This window comes from Rhopalosiphum maidis, chromosome 1 (genome assembly GCF_003676215.2).
Source record: "Rhopalosiphum maidis isolate BTI-1 chromosome 1, ASM367621v3, whole genome shotgun sequence".
NCBI lineage: Eukaryota > Metazoa > Arthropoda > Insecta > Hemiptera > Aphididae > Rhopalosiphum > Rhopalosiphum maidis.
Genome location: NC_040877.1, coordinates 56776434 through 56793092, shown reverse-complemented (window position 1 = coordinate 56793092; position 16659 = coordinate 56776434). Strand labels below are relative to the sequence as shown.

Here is a 16659-nt window from a genome sequence, read left to right as displayed (position 1 = left end):
CCTTGTACTATACTACTATGTCACCATGTTTTTAATTAATAATTATATAGTATCCTTTAATGTCAATATTTACTGGTCATTGTCTGGTGACGTACACATAACAAAAAAGAATTTAAGATTATTAATCTAACATTAATTTCTCATAAACGTGGATTTACTATTAAGTGTATACGCGTAGATCGCATTACTCTATGCCCTATGGTATATCGTAATAAGTCGGTAACGACGAATCTAGGATAAAAATGTCTAATGCATTTTACTTTAAAATTCCAAATATTAATTAAAGTTTAACTAATATAAATATATTATAAGTCATTTGTTAAGTTAAATAAGTAAATAATAATACAAATAAATCACAGATATCGAATAGTAGGTACCTACTAAAAGTTGGTAAATCTCTTTCCCCATTTAAATATTCTTCACATTTTGTTTATTCTGTAATGACTATAATTCAACAGATTTTTTTTTCGTAATATATCCAGTAAATTTTATGCTAATTTTGATTCATCATTTACTACCTAAATAGTACCTCCACTCGGATTTTTGTTACTAATACCCATATATAGAGGGATGACCCACTAAATTTGAGAATCGATGATTCCATCGATTTCCTCCGTTTGGTTAATGATCTGGTTGGCGATCACTATCAATTAATATAATATTATGAACATTACAAATGTAAGGTAGAAATAATGGTGGACAATTCCGAAAACGTAGGTATAGAATTATTATTTTATTAGAATTGTTTTGTGTCGAATTAATTCGTCTAAACTCTAAATGTACCAATTACATAAGTATTATCAAAATATTCCAAAACTAGTGAAGCATTTTCAGTCATTATTATTTTCAAGTGCATCATTCCTTCAGTTACATCACACACGGATAAACCGATAAAAATGCTAATGAAACCAACTGTCGGCAAAATAAAGAAAATTGAAAACAATATGGAAGTTCTACCTATATAGTTTATATCAATAAACTTTTCATAAAATCCAAAGTAGTAAATTACATTTTTATTATACTCGTAGTTTGTACGTATAGGGAGAGATCTCTGATTTCTATTATTATATCATTATTGTCTATATTACTTATTACCTAGTCAACTACATAGGCATAAAATAACGATTATAGTCACAGACGAAACCAGAAACGTTTTACGATTACATTTTTAACAATACAATTTGGTTTATTACAACTCACAGGTATCATTATATATACAAATATAACTTACATATTAATTATTATTACTTATTTAATATAGGTAATATAGGTATTAACATCACTAAATCAAAACCCTAAGTACAACATTTAATATAAATGTAGTTTATTTCAACGAGCATGTTTTTAAATTTAAAAATTATTTTATTTATAACGGCAATTATTTTAATAACTTTTAACCAAAACTAACGTTTTTTTCAGATTATCGGTAACAGCGGTAACGACCTTCGACTATATTATAAACTAAGTTAGTTTATAGGTAGGGTTACCAATGTTACCATAATGTTTTTAGACCAAATCCGAACATCAGTTCCGTTTCATGTGGTGAAGGGGTAAATTTAAGATAAACAATATTGTTAATTGTAATATGACGGCTTATAACATTAATACAATTTTATTTAGATCTATGAATAAAATGTCTACATAAGAGTTATTAGCAGTGCTCGGTACTTAAAGCATTTGCTTATTTTTTGGATTGACTTAATGTAACAGTGCTACAGAAGCGTATTTCATGTTAGTATGTTACAATACGTTCAATTATGAAATTTAAAAGTGCTTTTTTTGATTTTTTCAACAATGTTTTAAAAAGATGCTTATTTTGCAGTTTTTCTGATAATTTTTACTTTTTTGACCAGTTTTTCTACTTTTTCTAGTTTTTTTCAGAAAACCCCTAGGAAAATCTATAATCAAAAAGACTAAATGTTTAGAAAATGAAGTTTGATATTTTTATAATATAATAAAGATTTATTTTTATTTTTTTTATTTTTTAGTTCGAAACTTTTCCTAATTTACTACTTAAATAGACGTATTTAACATATTTTATTGACACGAATACGTGATTAAAACAACTGATTTAATATTCTGTGGTTAAGGTACTATTCCACCTTGTAATCACCTAGTTATCAGTCATCACAATCTAATTATTATATTTGATTTAAATATTATATTAAAGTACTCGTTGATACATTAATTTATCCAACCTATAATGTGCAAAATTGCAAAAGATAATTCAAATAGTTAAGCATATTTAATGCATTAAATTAAAACTGCATAATAGGTAGCTAGGCAATAGGTATTTTTTATCCAAACATTCCAAACATATATATTATCTTTTAAGTATTTAGACTTTTTGATTCACTTTTTTGATACAGAAACACATCAGACATTTCAACATTTGGGGGTTGGTGATACTAAAAAGGTTGAGACTTGAGAAACGATAGTGTAAAGTGTAAACTGTGTGCTTATTTGATTATTTGAGTTATTCTGTGCTTCTTGAGCTGCTTCAAGTTCTTGGTATTAAAAAAAGTATAGCATAACATTTTCAATATAGGGTAATTTTAGAACTACCAAGCATGCTAAATGCTCACTTTATTTTTTTAAATTTTTTTTTTTAATATCTTTTTATTAAAATCTGATTTTTAGTAGTTTTAAATAAACTTTTAGATCATATTTTCTAATACTTGAGAATTTTTATACTTTTTAAGGAGTGCCATGTGGTAATACAAACGTATGCTGTTTAAAAGAGAGTAGAGACCCACCCTATTTACTTGAAATAATTCAGCTGATAATTTTTCTTTTAAATGTTTATGTGTAACAAAATCAAAAATAGAATGCGTGTAATTACCGAGTTATTAATTATATGCACTCAATAGTATAACAGTATAAGGATGCGTATACACATATCTCATGAGTATTGAATACATGAAACATAATATAAAATATATTATGTAATATTTATTTGTTTATATAAGATATTTACGGATAAGAAATTGAGAAGAAATTTGATAAAACAACTTCCTAGGAAGAATTATAGCTATTGCTTGACGTTTGCATTTTAATTTAAAAATTCCTGCAGAAAAGTTTCATTAATCTATTAGTATTTTACAATTTGTTATTATTGTTTATATTATTACTAATAAAAACATAACTAAACAAATATTAAATTCATAATTACTTTAATAGCATATATATGACGTATGTATAACCATAGCCGGGCCTCCGGGCTATAGCAGTATTAACAATCAACATGGTTATAACTAGAGCGCGGATTTTTATACACTTAAAAGTATACAAATATGCCATATAATATGCAGTCAAAATTATGAAAATATGTTAAAAAAATATACAAGAATGTTTTATTTATTTAAAATTTACAATAAAACTTATACTAATTAATTACTTAAATACTTAATAAAAAAAAATTTAGGGAATTTTCTAAACTTAATTTATTTTTAAAATTGTATTTATTATTAAAATGAATAATCATATGCATTTCAAGTTTTTCTTCTGTGAAGCTGTGTCGTTTATCGATTAATACATTTTTAAAGACTGAGAATAAACGTTCGACGTCCACCAAAGTTATTGGGGCATATTTGAAGTTTACGTCGTAATCGATTATTTATCTTATAACTAAATATATATATTAATTATTATTTAGTGACTATGAAATTTAGTTTTAATTTTTCTACTTGACAAAATATTAATTTAAACATTTTTTTAAATTTTCGCTTCAATATGCAATACATTTTTTATTTTGTTAAAATATGCAATAACCTTTAAATATGCAGAAATATGCAAAAAAAATTTCACTTTAGCTTCAAATTATGATGATTCGTGGAGATAACTGACAAAAATCCAAAAATATTAAAAGGAAAAAATATGCAATTGCATAGAAATCTGTGTTCTAGTTATAACCTATAGTACCATCTTCATAATACATTAAGTTTAATAAGTATGATGAATGAAACTGTTCGTTCCAATTAAATTTTTTTTTTCGATTTAAATTTAAATTTTAGATACACCACATTAAAAAAAAAAAAAAAACATTGTATAAGTACAGGGAACAACGATTCTGAGCGGAGACTGTCTGTAACCTTAATCATTAAGACTAAGTTTTCAGTAGGTACCTATATATAATTTCTTTTCGAGATGAATTTTTTGTATTTTTATTATTGACCGTAAATAAAAAAATTGACTATTTGTTTAATATTGTTATATTATTTATTTATTTGTATATTATTGATATTTCAAACTAATTTACTAAGTAACATGAGAAGATTAGAAAGTCCATATTTAACAATATAAGTATAAATATAGGACTTATAGATATAGTGTGCTTTTATAGTTTTGATATTAGAGTGAATTGATCTATTATTAAGCTTTTAGGTAAGAACACAATCTGTGTTTTCTCGTTTGTTTTTTACGATATTTTAATTTTTAGGTGAGTTATGATTTTATGAGTATGAAAAATATTAAATTTATGAAAATACTCATAATTCACTTAAAAATTAAAATATTACACTTACACGTATTTATTAGACTATACATTATAGTTTTAAATATTATACAATTATTATCATTTAAAATCTTACAAAATCTCATATGGGGTTATTTATTAGGAAAATCGCCATACTATACATTTGTATCTATTATATATATTTTGAATTAATACTGTAAAATAGCTGTATGGCGTTGGTGTATGTCGTAAAATAGTGTAAATACTAAATATACAATTAAATATAAAAAAAAAAAAAATTTAAAAATTATTTTTATTATATTATAGTTAATTTTATCGAAATATATTGAAAATGTTATCTTGTATCAGAATGATAATCTAAATATTTGATTGAAATTTCATCTATTTATAATTTATAGTTATTTAATTTATTTTGAATTACAATAAAAAAAAACAAAATTGGATTTGCGTAATAATTCCTGATTTTACTGATTATTTTGAGAAATACTTTTTGTCTTTTGAAGTCAAAAGTACAAACCAGATAGGTACAACCACTACAATCTTCTATCAGAAATCATCCTTAAAGTGGAAATTACTTATTGTATATACATACAGACATACTACACAAAAAACAACAACACATACCATTGTAAAATCAATATGTTTATTATTCCGATCTGGTGCTTTATTCTCTATATTCTAAAGGTTAGTTCTCATTTGAAGAACAAAAGTTTGTGTCACTTTATAGGACACTTCCTAAATAGTACAAAAATCTCAGATACTCATTAAAAATATAGTCTTTTTTAAGCTTATTTTTTTAGAAGTTACAAAAATGTTGAATATTTGCATTATAAAAAAAAAAAAATAAGGAATGTGTATGACTTGGTGAATCATTCTGTATTTTAAATGATAAAACATTAACATTTGACCATTTCTCGGTAAAATATACTTTTTAAAGTTAGTTGATTTTTTAGTTTTATTTTACAAGTTAACAATACTATTGGTATATAATTGATAATATATAATATATATAATATTATTATTATAAATTTAAAATTATAATATCATATTACTTTATTGTAGTGTAGCAGTCTGAAGCTTGTTGATCTACACAAAATATTAAATTTCCCGCTATAATAAATCCTTAAGTTTCAAAGAGGTTGTACATATTTTCAATATATTTACTGCAGATCAGATGGTGTTGGTACTAGATGGCCGAATTTTTTTTATAGAGATATATGTATATAATATTATCAAAAAGTAAAAAACAAATTTTTAGACTTCCAGTGTAGACTAAAAGAATTAAGAGTATAGGACGTTTTAGTTCTTTCAACAAAAATTTACCGACTATGTAGACCATTGATTGCAGTCGTTTGAGAAGCAAACTACACAAGTTCAACAAAAAAATGACATCATTAACATCAGAAAGGTAATAATGTTTCTTTAATTCAGATTCCATAATAACTATTTATATGTGTCCTGAATATTTGTCTCTCTGTATCTATTGTTCTACCTATTATTTATGTCTTAAGATTTTGAATTTCATAAATTTTAGGGTGGAATGGGTCGAAATAATCGAACCCAGGACCAAAGAACATATGTATGCAAATTTGACAACTGGTGAATGTGTTTGGGATGCGCCTATAGGAGTGCCTGTGTAAGTACTTTTATTATATATTTAAATATTTACGTTTCATGTATTCGAATGAATTGAAATGATATATTGTAGATAATTGAATTGGCATTTTTTTTCATTCATTATTGTAAACATAATACATGTCAGGTATATTATGACCTTTAGCCTTTGGGTATAGAAATAATGGAATTTTCATTGTATAGTAAACCTTATTCTAAATTTACAATTATATATATATATATTTTTTTTTTATCAGTTTGTCAATTTTGTTTCAATAATGCATTTAATATGATAAATGTTATGTTTAAAAGTAAAATGTTTTTATTACAAATTAATTAAATGGTAGTAATTAAAAAAAATTAAATTAATTTATAGTTTAATAAATAAATTATAGAGTAAAACTTGTATAAGTTTATTACTAAATTAAAATAATTATTAAATACTATGAGCAAAACAGTTTTTAATACAATTATGCTTTACAATTATTATTATGCATTACAATTTGTTATTGTTTTCAAACTACAAATTTGTTTAATATTTTATTTTTAAATATTACTTTTAAATTGAATTCATGATGTTATTGGTGAACTAACAAATTTATGACATTTAAATATAATTAACATAAGATATACAAAGTTCGGTGGTTATCTAATAGATATTATTTTATTTACCTAATGATTATAGTTTATGATTAACTATCATACTTTTTCATGTGCACTTAAATTTACTTTTTTTTACAAAGATTAATTTTGATTATTATTAAATTTGTACTTAAGCTATTTATTATTGACATATTTTCAGTAAAACACCATTTCTTTTCAATTTGTAATATATGATTTCTGCTTTAACAACAATTATAATTTTGATCTGAGATTTTGAACTATGTATTATATTATTTAATTACAAATGTACACGATATCTAATATTTTATATAGTTTTTAAAATAAAATATCAAGAACATTTTAGGTGAACATTTGATAAACAAACTATTAAATAATATAATTACTTTAAATGATTTAAAAATTTATTTTAATTTTCTGAACTTGAAAAAATATTATTTTAATTAAATTAATTAATATTTTTTTACCAAGTTACTCAACTACTAGTAAGATTTGATTTGAAATGTCTTGTTACCCTTATAATTGATGCTCTTCTGAGTCAATGATATTCAATCAATTATGTTATTATTATTATTTATATCTATTAAATTGAGAATCCTATACTATATGTTGTAAGAGACTTAATAAACTATAAGTATTAGTTTTAACTAAATAATTAATCATTTAACATTCCAAATAAACTAGAGTAACCTTAAAACATTACTTCAAATATAATTTATTTATTTGTATTACCTTTAAAATATAATTATTTAAAATTATATAATATATTTTTTTTTAATACTTTTGATTTATATAATTTAAATGAAGATTAAACTTTAATATCAATAATAGCAGTATTGATATGCAATAATTATACATTTTTTTTTAGTATTTTATACATGCTTATTATTAATAATTTATATTATGCAGTATTAACTACAAAACTTTTTTTAATTGGAAATTTAATAAAACAAAATTATTCAATCTATAATGAAGCATTTAAGACTTAGGTCATAATAAATTTGCTTGTCAACAGAAATTACATCATTGATTTGTTTAGATAACACATGTGTTACAAAAAAAAAGTTTAATTTTAGAGCTATTTTTATCATATTGTTATTACCATCAATTTCCTACAAGGGTAACCAACAACAATTATATTGTTGATTTAAAAAATGTGTGTTGTAGTTTGTTCTAGTATTTATATATTAGGTGGTGTAGTAGAGTTAATTAATTTTTATGTTACATAAAGTGTTTCATACAAATTGGATTTTGTATAATTGATTCCCTCAATTTTCCTACTCTATGAAATATAGTTTTATGCATACTAAAATAAACCAACTCTATTTTTATTCATCACATTTGTTTATATTATAGGAAAAAGACAGACAACAACCAGTGGTGGGAACTTTTTGACCCTATCACAAATCGTTTTTACTATTATAATACAGCTTCTCAAAAAACAGTTTGGCATCGACCTCCCAATTCTGATATTATACCTTTGGCTAAATTACAAACATTAAAACAAAATACTGAACCTGCTGTGAATGATGAAAATGATCGTAAATATTCTAAAGAATCTGTGTCAACTCAGACACCTGGCCGCAATAGAATGACAGTACCCCTTTCATCAAGTAATCAAACATTGGTAAGTTATTTTAATAAAATAAACATTTTGTCACTAGTATAAATGTATACATTTATGTAATTTGTTCACATAATAAATTAATTGCAAATATCCAGTTTATGTTTGTTAAGTTTAAATTATATTTTTTTTAGGGTAACGTTGAGAATGTTAGAACTTTTAGGTTAATGGATCCGGTTGCTTCAACAAAACGCTCTGTAGATTCTGAAACTCAAACTTCTCCTCTTACACCTCGCAGATCTCACCATCATCATCATCACCACCATCATAAGTATATAAATTTAATTTTGAATTTTGAATGTAAAAAGTTTATTTTATTCATTTTTGTATTTTTTTAGACATCAACAACAAGCTAGTACACCAAGTAGAGGACGACGTGGAAATCAGCCTAATGTTTGGTACAATCGTACTGCTTATTCACAAGTAAGTAATACTAAGAGTTTTATTTAAAAAAAGTTATTATATTTATATACTTTTTTTTATTGTAAAATAAACTAAATAAATGATTTTTGTAAAATTTTAGATAATAACAATAACCTTTTTAAAATGTTGAATTATTAACCTCATATTATTTTATAGTTATTTTTTATATAAATTACATTTACAGCACATTAACTGCATATCATATTTGATTATATTTATCATGGTGCTGAAAAAATTGGGGTTTAGAAAAAAATTATCTTAAAAATTGAAAAATTAAAATATCAATGACTTGCACATATATATGTAAAGTAATACTTGTAAGAGAATAAGAGATGCTAACAAAAACCAATAGTTTGATCATAATGATGACCAAATTGTTGTGAATTTAATAACAAAGTAGATGATGACAATTAAGGTCATTCTGCACTTGCAAAAGATGTTAATTGAGACCATTTGGCGTCATCAGCAGTAATCATGTTAATTAAACAATAATAATTTATACTATTTTCATGTTTTAATTATAGTGAAACATATATTACCGTGGTTATCCACTTGAATAGATAATCATAATATAAGCCTATATATGTAGCTATGTAGACAATCTTTAATTTTTCTTTAGTTAAATTTACATACGCAACTATTTAATGACAATTTTGTATTTTTCTGAAAAAAAAAATCGATTGTAAATATTGACATACATAATAATTGTAAATATACGCAATTATTAGTAAGTTTCATTATAGACAAGTAAAAATACAATAGAATATTTCTTTTTAATCCTTTTACTTTATTATTTAGTCTGCTGAGAGAGGTGTCCATTAAGTCTGGTTTCACTGTACATAAATATTTATTTTAAACTAATTGTAATTCCTCAAAGATAAATTGTGTGTTTGCTGCTTATAGACAATTATAACCAAACCTAACCACTAGCTTATAATAAAAACAATTATTTAACTTGATACTATAATATGTTTTTATAAAATATAAAATTAATAAAACAATATTCTTATCTAATTATTTATAAATTTATAATTTATATTTTAAACACTTGACATTACTTATTGTTTAGCTGGCAAGATAAGTTTAAGTTGTCTTGACTCTAACATATTAATAATAGAAAATTATTATTAATTCTATAATTATCGTATTAAGAATATACAAAGAAAATAATTTATTACCTTTAGTGATAACTGATAATGCTTTTTTATAATATTCAACAATTAAAGTAATTTTTATTCTAGCTTGAAATTTAAATTAGTTGCTTTTATTTTAGATTTACGATTATAATTAATTGATACAAATATACTAATATGCTATATTCTTTTGATATTATAATTATAAATTTATTGTATTATTTGTGTAGGATTCTGGTCGTTCAAGTGATTCAAGTTGTGTTTCTATTCAGTCATCTAGTGGCAAAGATGCTAATCCTGGTTTATCAATGTCTGCCAGTACACCATTATTTAGAAAGAAACTTTCTCAACCACCTATACCACAAAATAATCTTCCTATTCAACGAAGTTCTTCCAATGCTTCTCAATACCAATTACTATTAGGCAAACAAAAAAGCTTTGATACTGATATAAGTATTGGAGGTGGCTATAGTCTTGGTCATGATAATCGTAACAATAGTTGTTCTCGTCCTCGCCCTCCTGTTGTATTGTCTTCCAGTTTATCAAATAGTCAGATTTGTAGGAGCCAAAGTTTTGCACAAAAATCAATTGCTACTAAAACTTCAATTGAAGCTGAAGAAGAAGATTCAATGCATGAAAAATATCTTGCTCCAAGTGGATTACTTGGAATGCCTCCACGACATGGCAAAAAATCAGTAGAATCCACTCCTTTGGTATTATACATTATTTATTTACCGTTACCTATCAATTATTTATTATTATTGTTTAATTTATAGAGTTCTCGAAAATGGCATTCTCACTCCGATACTGGATCTCCTACAGCATCTAAATCAAGGCCACCATTAACTCCTGAATATGCTAACTTCGCAGCCCCTCCTCCTCCACCAGCTGCTCCAAGTCAATCTAGTTCAAAATCATCTTTAACACAATCAATAAAACATACAAAATGTTCAAAAGATGTTGGACTTTCAAGTAGTGATGATGATTCTGGAGAAAATGATAATTCCAGTTCTAGTGTATCAAGTAGTCCTCCAACAGCTAGTAAAATTGATCAAAGGTTAAGATCTGACAACAAAGCTATAGATAATCGTAAGTCAAAATAATAATATTTTTAATTTTTTACTTATAAAAAGAGTATTTAATGCTCCATAAAACTATAATTTAAGTAAATACAGATTTGTCGCTTTTATTCAGTTAATCCTTCATATCATATGTTTTGCTGTTTCATATTTGAGTTATAATATGTTTCATTTGTTTCAATATGTATAATATTTAACTAAGTTGAAATTGTATAGTAAAACAATTTTTCCCTTCCCTTTCTCCTCGACTAAAAGGGGTATTGTGTATTTAGGTTTCAGATTTAGTTTAAAATAAATTATACATAACTTGATTAGTTAATTGTTAATCTTTAATTTTAATGTGATTTTAATTTCATGGTTCCATATGATTTCATTTTAGTAAAAATGTTGAAATAAATATATTTTATTAGATTTAAAAGCAAGACCTGTATCAAATCATTCAAGCTCGTCTAGTCAACGTGGTGGAGCTGTACGAAAAAGTGTTAGTCCAGCTACATCAGACCAAAAACAAACTCCATTATATAGTAATTTAGATATGTTTGAAGGGAGAATTTTGCCACTTCATCAATACATTTTAGAACAAGCAAAATTATCAGGTATTTAATTTAATTACTTATTCTGTTCTCTATTTTATAAAAAGTAACTTCAGTCAGTAGACTTCTGTGCATACCAGTTGTAATGAGTATGCATGTTGGTGTGCTGTACTTTGAAAGCATAACTTTATTATTCCAACAACTGTCTAGCATGTATTTAGCTAATTTTGCTAAGAAGTGGCTAATCTATTAAAACTTATACCTATTTACTCAAGTGATGTTCTGATGTAATTGAAAAAAAATTGTCTGCCATCTGAGGTTACTCTTTTCATAAGATAGATTGTAGGTATATTTTTGAAAATTTAACAATTATTGTTTTTTGCAATTTACAGGATCATCATATAGGTTTGGAGATACAGTTGGAACTTGTTCTGAAGATGATGATGCTGAAATTGAAGATTTAATCAGTGTTATGGGAACAGCTACTGGATATGATAGTGATGAGTTTGCTGATGATGAAGGAGCAGTTAGTCAAGGTGAACAATCTAGTTCACCATCTCCATCAAATGCATCTTCTAGACATTATTTAAGAGATGAATTAGATTATGATCATTTGACAGCAATGAGAACATCACAGCCTCGGAATTATGTTAATGGTAATCTAATTAGTATTCTATATTTTTTAAAACTGTTTTATAAACAAACTAAATTTTAGATACTCGAGTTAGTGACTATGCGGTCGAATCTAGTAGTAATCAACATTATTATAATACAGTTACAAATACTTTGTCATCTCAAAGATCAGCAAATCTAGTCACACCATCAATGTCTGGTAATTTAATGTTTTTAATTAAAATAAACTTTTTTTTTCATAGATTAACAATAACATGGTTATATTATTCTTGATTATTATTTTTAAAAGATCCGTTTAGCAATACAGCTCCAACTCTTCCTTTAGAAACTCAACATACATCATTAAGAAGACGAAAAGATCAACATGTTCAACCTTCCGCAGCTTTATATTCTCCAATCATGGAAAGAAATGAGGTAAATACACATTTTATGTATTTTAGCACGTGTCTATATAAATTTTAAAATTTTTTGAATAGAAATATATTGTTTAAGATAAGTATGATTGTTTTCTTAGAATTGTAGTGGCTATATATAAATATTATAATTCTATAATAAGTATTAAAATCTTTTGAATGATAGTATGTTAAGTATACAATGGGCATCATTGTTATTAATCTATTTATTTATAGTCATTTTTAGATAAATAAATGTATAGGTGATACTTGGATAGTAAAAACAGATTTCAATTTTTTATGAGTATATATTTTATAGTATGGCTATTTTATATTTTTATTTTATAACAGGTTATATTTATATATTTGTACATAGTACATACCCAATATTATTTTGATCTAAATTGAGTAATTTTTTTATTTAACCAACCAAAAATATGAATATTAATCAATTATTATTCTATTTCATTAAATTTACAAATTTATGTCCAATATACAATGTAATTATAAGATAAAATGGTAATAATAATTCAATTTAAATATTGTCCAGACATGTATTATACGTAGAAGTTAAGAAAACAATGAAAATATGAATATATTATATAATATAGTTTAAAATATGTTGGTTAATATAAATGTATAGCAATTACACTTATTTATAATTTAAATAATTTCAAAATTAACAATGTAATATTATGTATATATATATATATATATTGGTTTATAGTATGATTACATATAAGAAAATTAATTAAAATTAATTATATATAAAACTTTATTACTGCTTAAATGATAAGTTTAATTTGTTAATAAAATATAATTTTTATAGAAAAAAACTTGGAGAAGTCTTTCAATAATTAAATTGGTTACTAAAAGGTGAAAAACCAAGTAGATCTAAAACTCATTTTATTTGGTGATATTATATTATAACTCATATATACTAAGCTGATAATTTGTTTTTTAATAAATAATTAAAGTTACCTAATTATTCATTGTGTGTTAATATTTTTTTTTCTAAATTTAATTAATTCTTCAATATCAATCTAGAAAATAACTCATAAGTTTTGAAATTGTACTTACTATGTATTATCACAAATAAGAATTCAAAAAAATATTTTTTTAAATTTGTATCTATTTAATATTTTATTTACTTGACAATGTTTTGCTAATATTGAGATAAATCATATATTTCTAGTTTATTGTCTTATCAATATATATTCTATACTTAAATATCTAAGTATAGAAATGATAAATACTTATACATATATGATACCTTTTTTTAGATTTCTTATTTATTTTTGCATGTTAGCTATTGTTTTTTTCTTGTGTGTGCTTTTAGTTTATGCTGGCTCGTTATGCAAATTCCAATCGCGGTGTATTCCACCCATCATTATCTCAAGATGCTCGTTCCTGTTCGCCTGCCTATTACTATGAACAGGTTTATATATGCTTTTGCAAATGCTATTAGAATACTGTGAAACATCTTAAATTTAAATGAAATCATAATTACATTATTCTTATACTTAAACTATATTTAGACTTCCAGAACTTTGTTGAATCGAGATAAAAAAACTACTTCTGAAAGTGATATTGAAAAATATGCCCAAGATAACTTAAATATACATAAGAAGGGTATTTTCCGAAAAAAATTTTCAGTAAGAGACATGCTTTCATGGTCCAAGGTAAAAACTAAATAATTAATTATTTTTTTTAAATTAAATTTACATCTTAATTTTAATTCAAATATTTATAGGATCCAATTCGCAAACCTATGTTGGTGCTGTCTGACAAAGCATTGAAAAAAGAAGCTTGTGATTTATTTAAATTAGTTCAAACCTACATGAGTGATCGCAAAGCAAAATTAGGAATGACATTAAACAGTGTGGCCTTAGAAATATGTATGACTGGTTTTATGAAACCAACCCTCAGAGATGAATTATACATACAAATATGTAGACAAACAACAGAAAATCCTAGAAAGTATAAATATTCATTTAAATAAGTAAGGTTTTTTTCATATATTTATCAAATTTTATCATTTTTAGGGAAAGCTTACGCCGTGGATGGGAACTTTTGGCAATTTGTTTATCTTTTTTCCCACCGTCTCCTAAATTACAAAAATACTTAGAAAGTTACATGGAAAGACATAGAGATCCAGGTCTAGACAGTTATGCAACTGAAGTTGGTCGTTGGCCTGTTCATGTTCAAGTAAGCCATTATGCTAGTGTGGCTACTAAAAGATTACATAGAATGGGTGTAGATGGTAAAAAAGCTGTTCGAAGACCAACACTGGAAGATATTGAACAAGCTAGAGTAAGATTGATTTTATTTTTAATTATATTTACTAAATAGTTAGTTTATTTATAATATCTTGTTGTTTAATTTTAGATGCAAATATTCAGGCCTAGTCTTTTTGGGAATACAATCAGTGAAGTTATTGATCTTCAAAAAGAACGCTTTCCAAATTATAAATTACCTTGGGTACAAACCATATTATCTGAACTAGTACTGAGGCACAGAGGCGATCAAACAGAAGGAATATTTAGGTAACCAAAACAATATTATTAATTAGATTTTTATATAAATTTTTTTTTTTTACTATAATATATAGTCTGTCTCACAAAAAAAAAAGTATTGTTTCTCGCTTGTAGACAGTTACAAACTGGTTCAGGGCCAAACGTGGGGGTACTATACATGCGGTATGGGAATGCACCAAAATATCCAATTTTTGGCTAGACATGGTACCTTTCATTTGTGAGACAAGCTATAGATATTATATTATAGTTTATTAATATTTATTAAATATTAATTATTTCTAATTTGTATACTGTTTCTTATAGAGTACCAGCTGACATGGACGAAGTTATGACCCTTAAGAGTCGTTTAGATGTATGGGAAGTTCCTGGATCTGAAGAGTTGACTGATGCTCATACTCCAGCATCTTTATTAAAACTATGGTATCGTGAATTATATGAGCCTCTTGTACCTGATCACATGTATGCTGAGTGTATTGCAGCTCATCAAGATGCTCGCCGTGCTATTGCTATTATTCATCGATTACCACCTATAAATAAAGCTGTTTTGGCATATCTTATTCACTTCCTACAATTGTTTACCAAACCTGAAGTCGTTCATGTTACCAAAATGGATGCCAGTAACCTGGCTATGGTTATGGCTCCTAATTGTTTACGTTGTACTTCAATTGATCCTCGTGTAATATTTGACAATGCTCGTAAAGAGATGGCTTTTATGCGTTTGTTAATTTTACATTTTGATGCGTCCTTTATGGAAGGCGTATATTAAACAGATCTGTTATGTTCAATAACTAATACTGAAACTGTATTAGTTTCAAAACTACACAAACCAAAGGTTATTATTATGGAAGCTTAATTGCACACTAATTTAATTATTTTTAAGCTAATATAAATTATAATATATACGTATGATAAATTAAATTTGATGACAAAATGTTTGACATTGATTTTTAGTAGTTTAGATAAGTGTTACCATGTAAATGATTTGCAAAATTTTACTTAAAATATAATCTAATTACTTAAATACTACTTTAATTATACCCTCCCACTGCCTAATATGTTGTATAATTTTTTAATAGCTTATTTATACATTTTTATTTTTTATTTTTGTTTTGCTGTAATGAATATAGTAACAATAAACAGTATTAGTTTATTTATTCAATAATTTATTACTAAAATATTTTTAAAATAGTCAAATGGTATTAGAAAAATGAATTGTGTACAAATAAGTATATTATAATTATACATAGTACTGTTTTAAAATTTAAAAAAAACTCAATGACATTATATTTTGTATTTGTTAAGTTTCATAAAGCTTATTAATTTAACAGAAATGTAGAAAACTGTTTTAGTCCAATGCTAGTATACTAGTTGACTAGAATTCATGTTATTTTGTTTAACTGGAATACTTTTTTTGTTCTGGAATAAAAAAAAGATCTTTTATTATAATTTTTTTTTTGTTTGAATGCATTTATTTATAAGTTCAGTTTTTGTATCAAACACCAGAACAATATTGTCATTTTAATTTTTATACACTTTATTCTTTATTTATTTCTTTGTGGTGTTATTGTATGAATAATAAAGTTGGAATTGTTTTTA

The 16659-nt window shown here is 24.8% G+C and overlaps 1 protein-coding gene across 2 annotated transcripts; it reads left to right on the top strand.

Moving 5' to 3' along the window:
• The first annotated feature begins 5716 nt into the window (after positions 1-5716).
• Positions 5717-16659, top strand: LOC113549464 (rho GTPase-activating protein 39). Of its 2 annotated transcripts, XM_026950780.1 has the most exons (17): positions 5717-5882; positions 6009-6110; positions 8066-8336; positions 8468-8604; positions 8672-8756; positions 10120-10602; positions 10666-10978; positions 11379-11564; positions 11894-12157; positions 12217-12333; positions 12424-12548; positions 13866-13964; positions 14065-14208; positions 14280-14506; positions 14572-14839; positions 14915-15072; positions 15367-16659. In XM_026950780.1, exons 1-17 carry the CDS (start codon positions 5860-5862, stop codon positions 15827-15829), a joined length of 3465 nt encoding a protein of 1154 aa, XP_026806581.1. In that variant the 5' UTR covers positions 5717-5859; the 3' UTR covers positions 15830-16659. The 2 variants fall into 2 exon arrangements, with proteins under 2 accessions (XP_026806581.1, XP_026806582.1); XM_026950781.1 differs by lacking the exon at positions 13866-13964.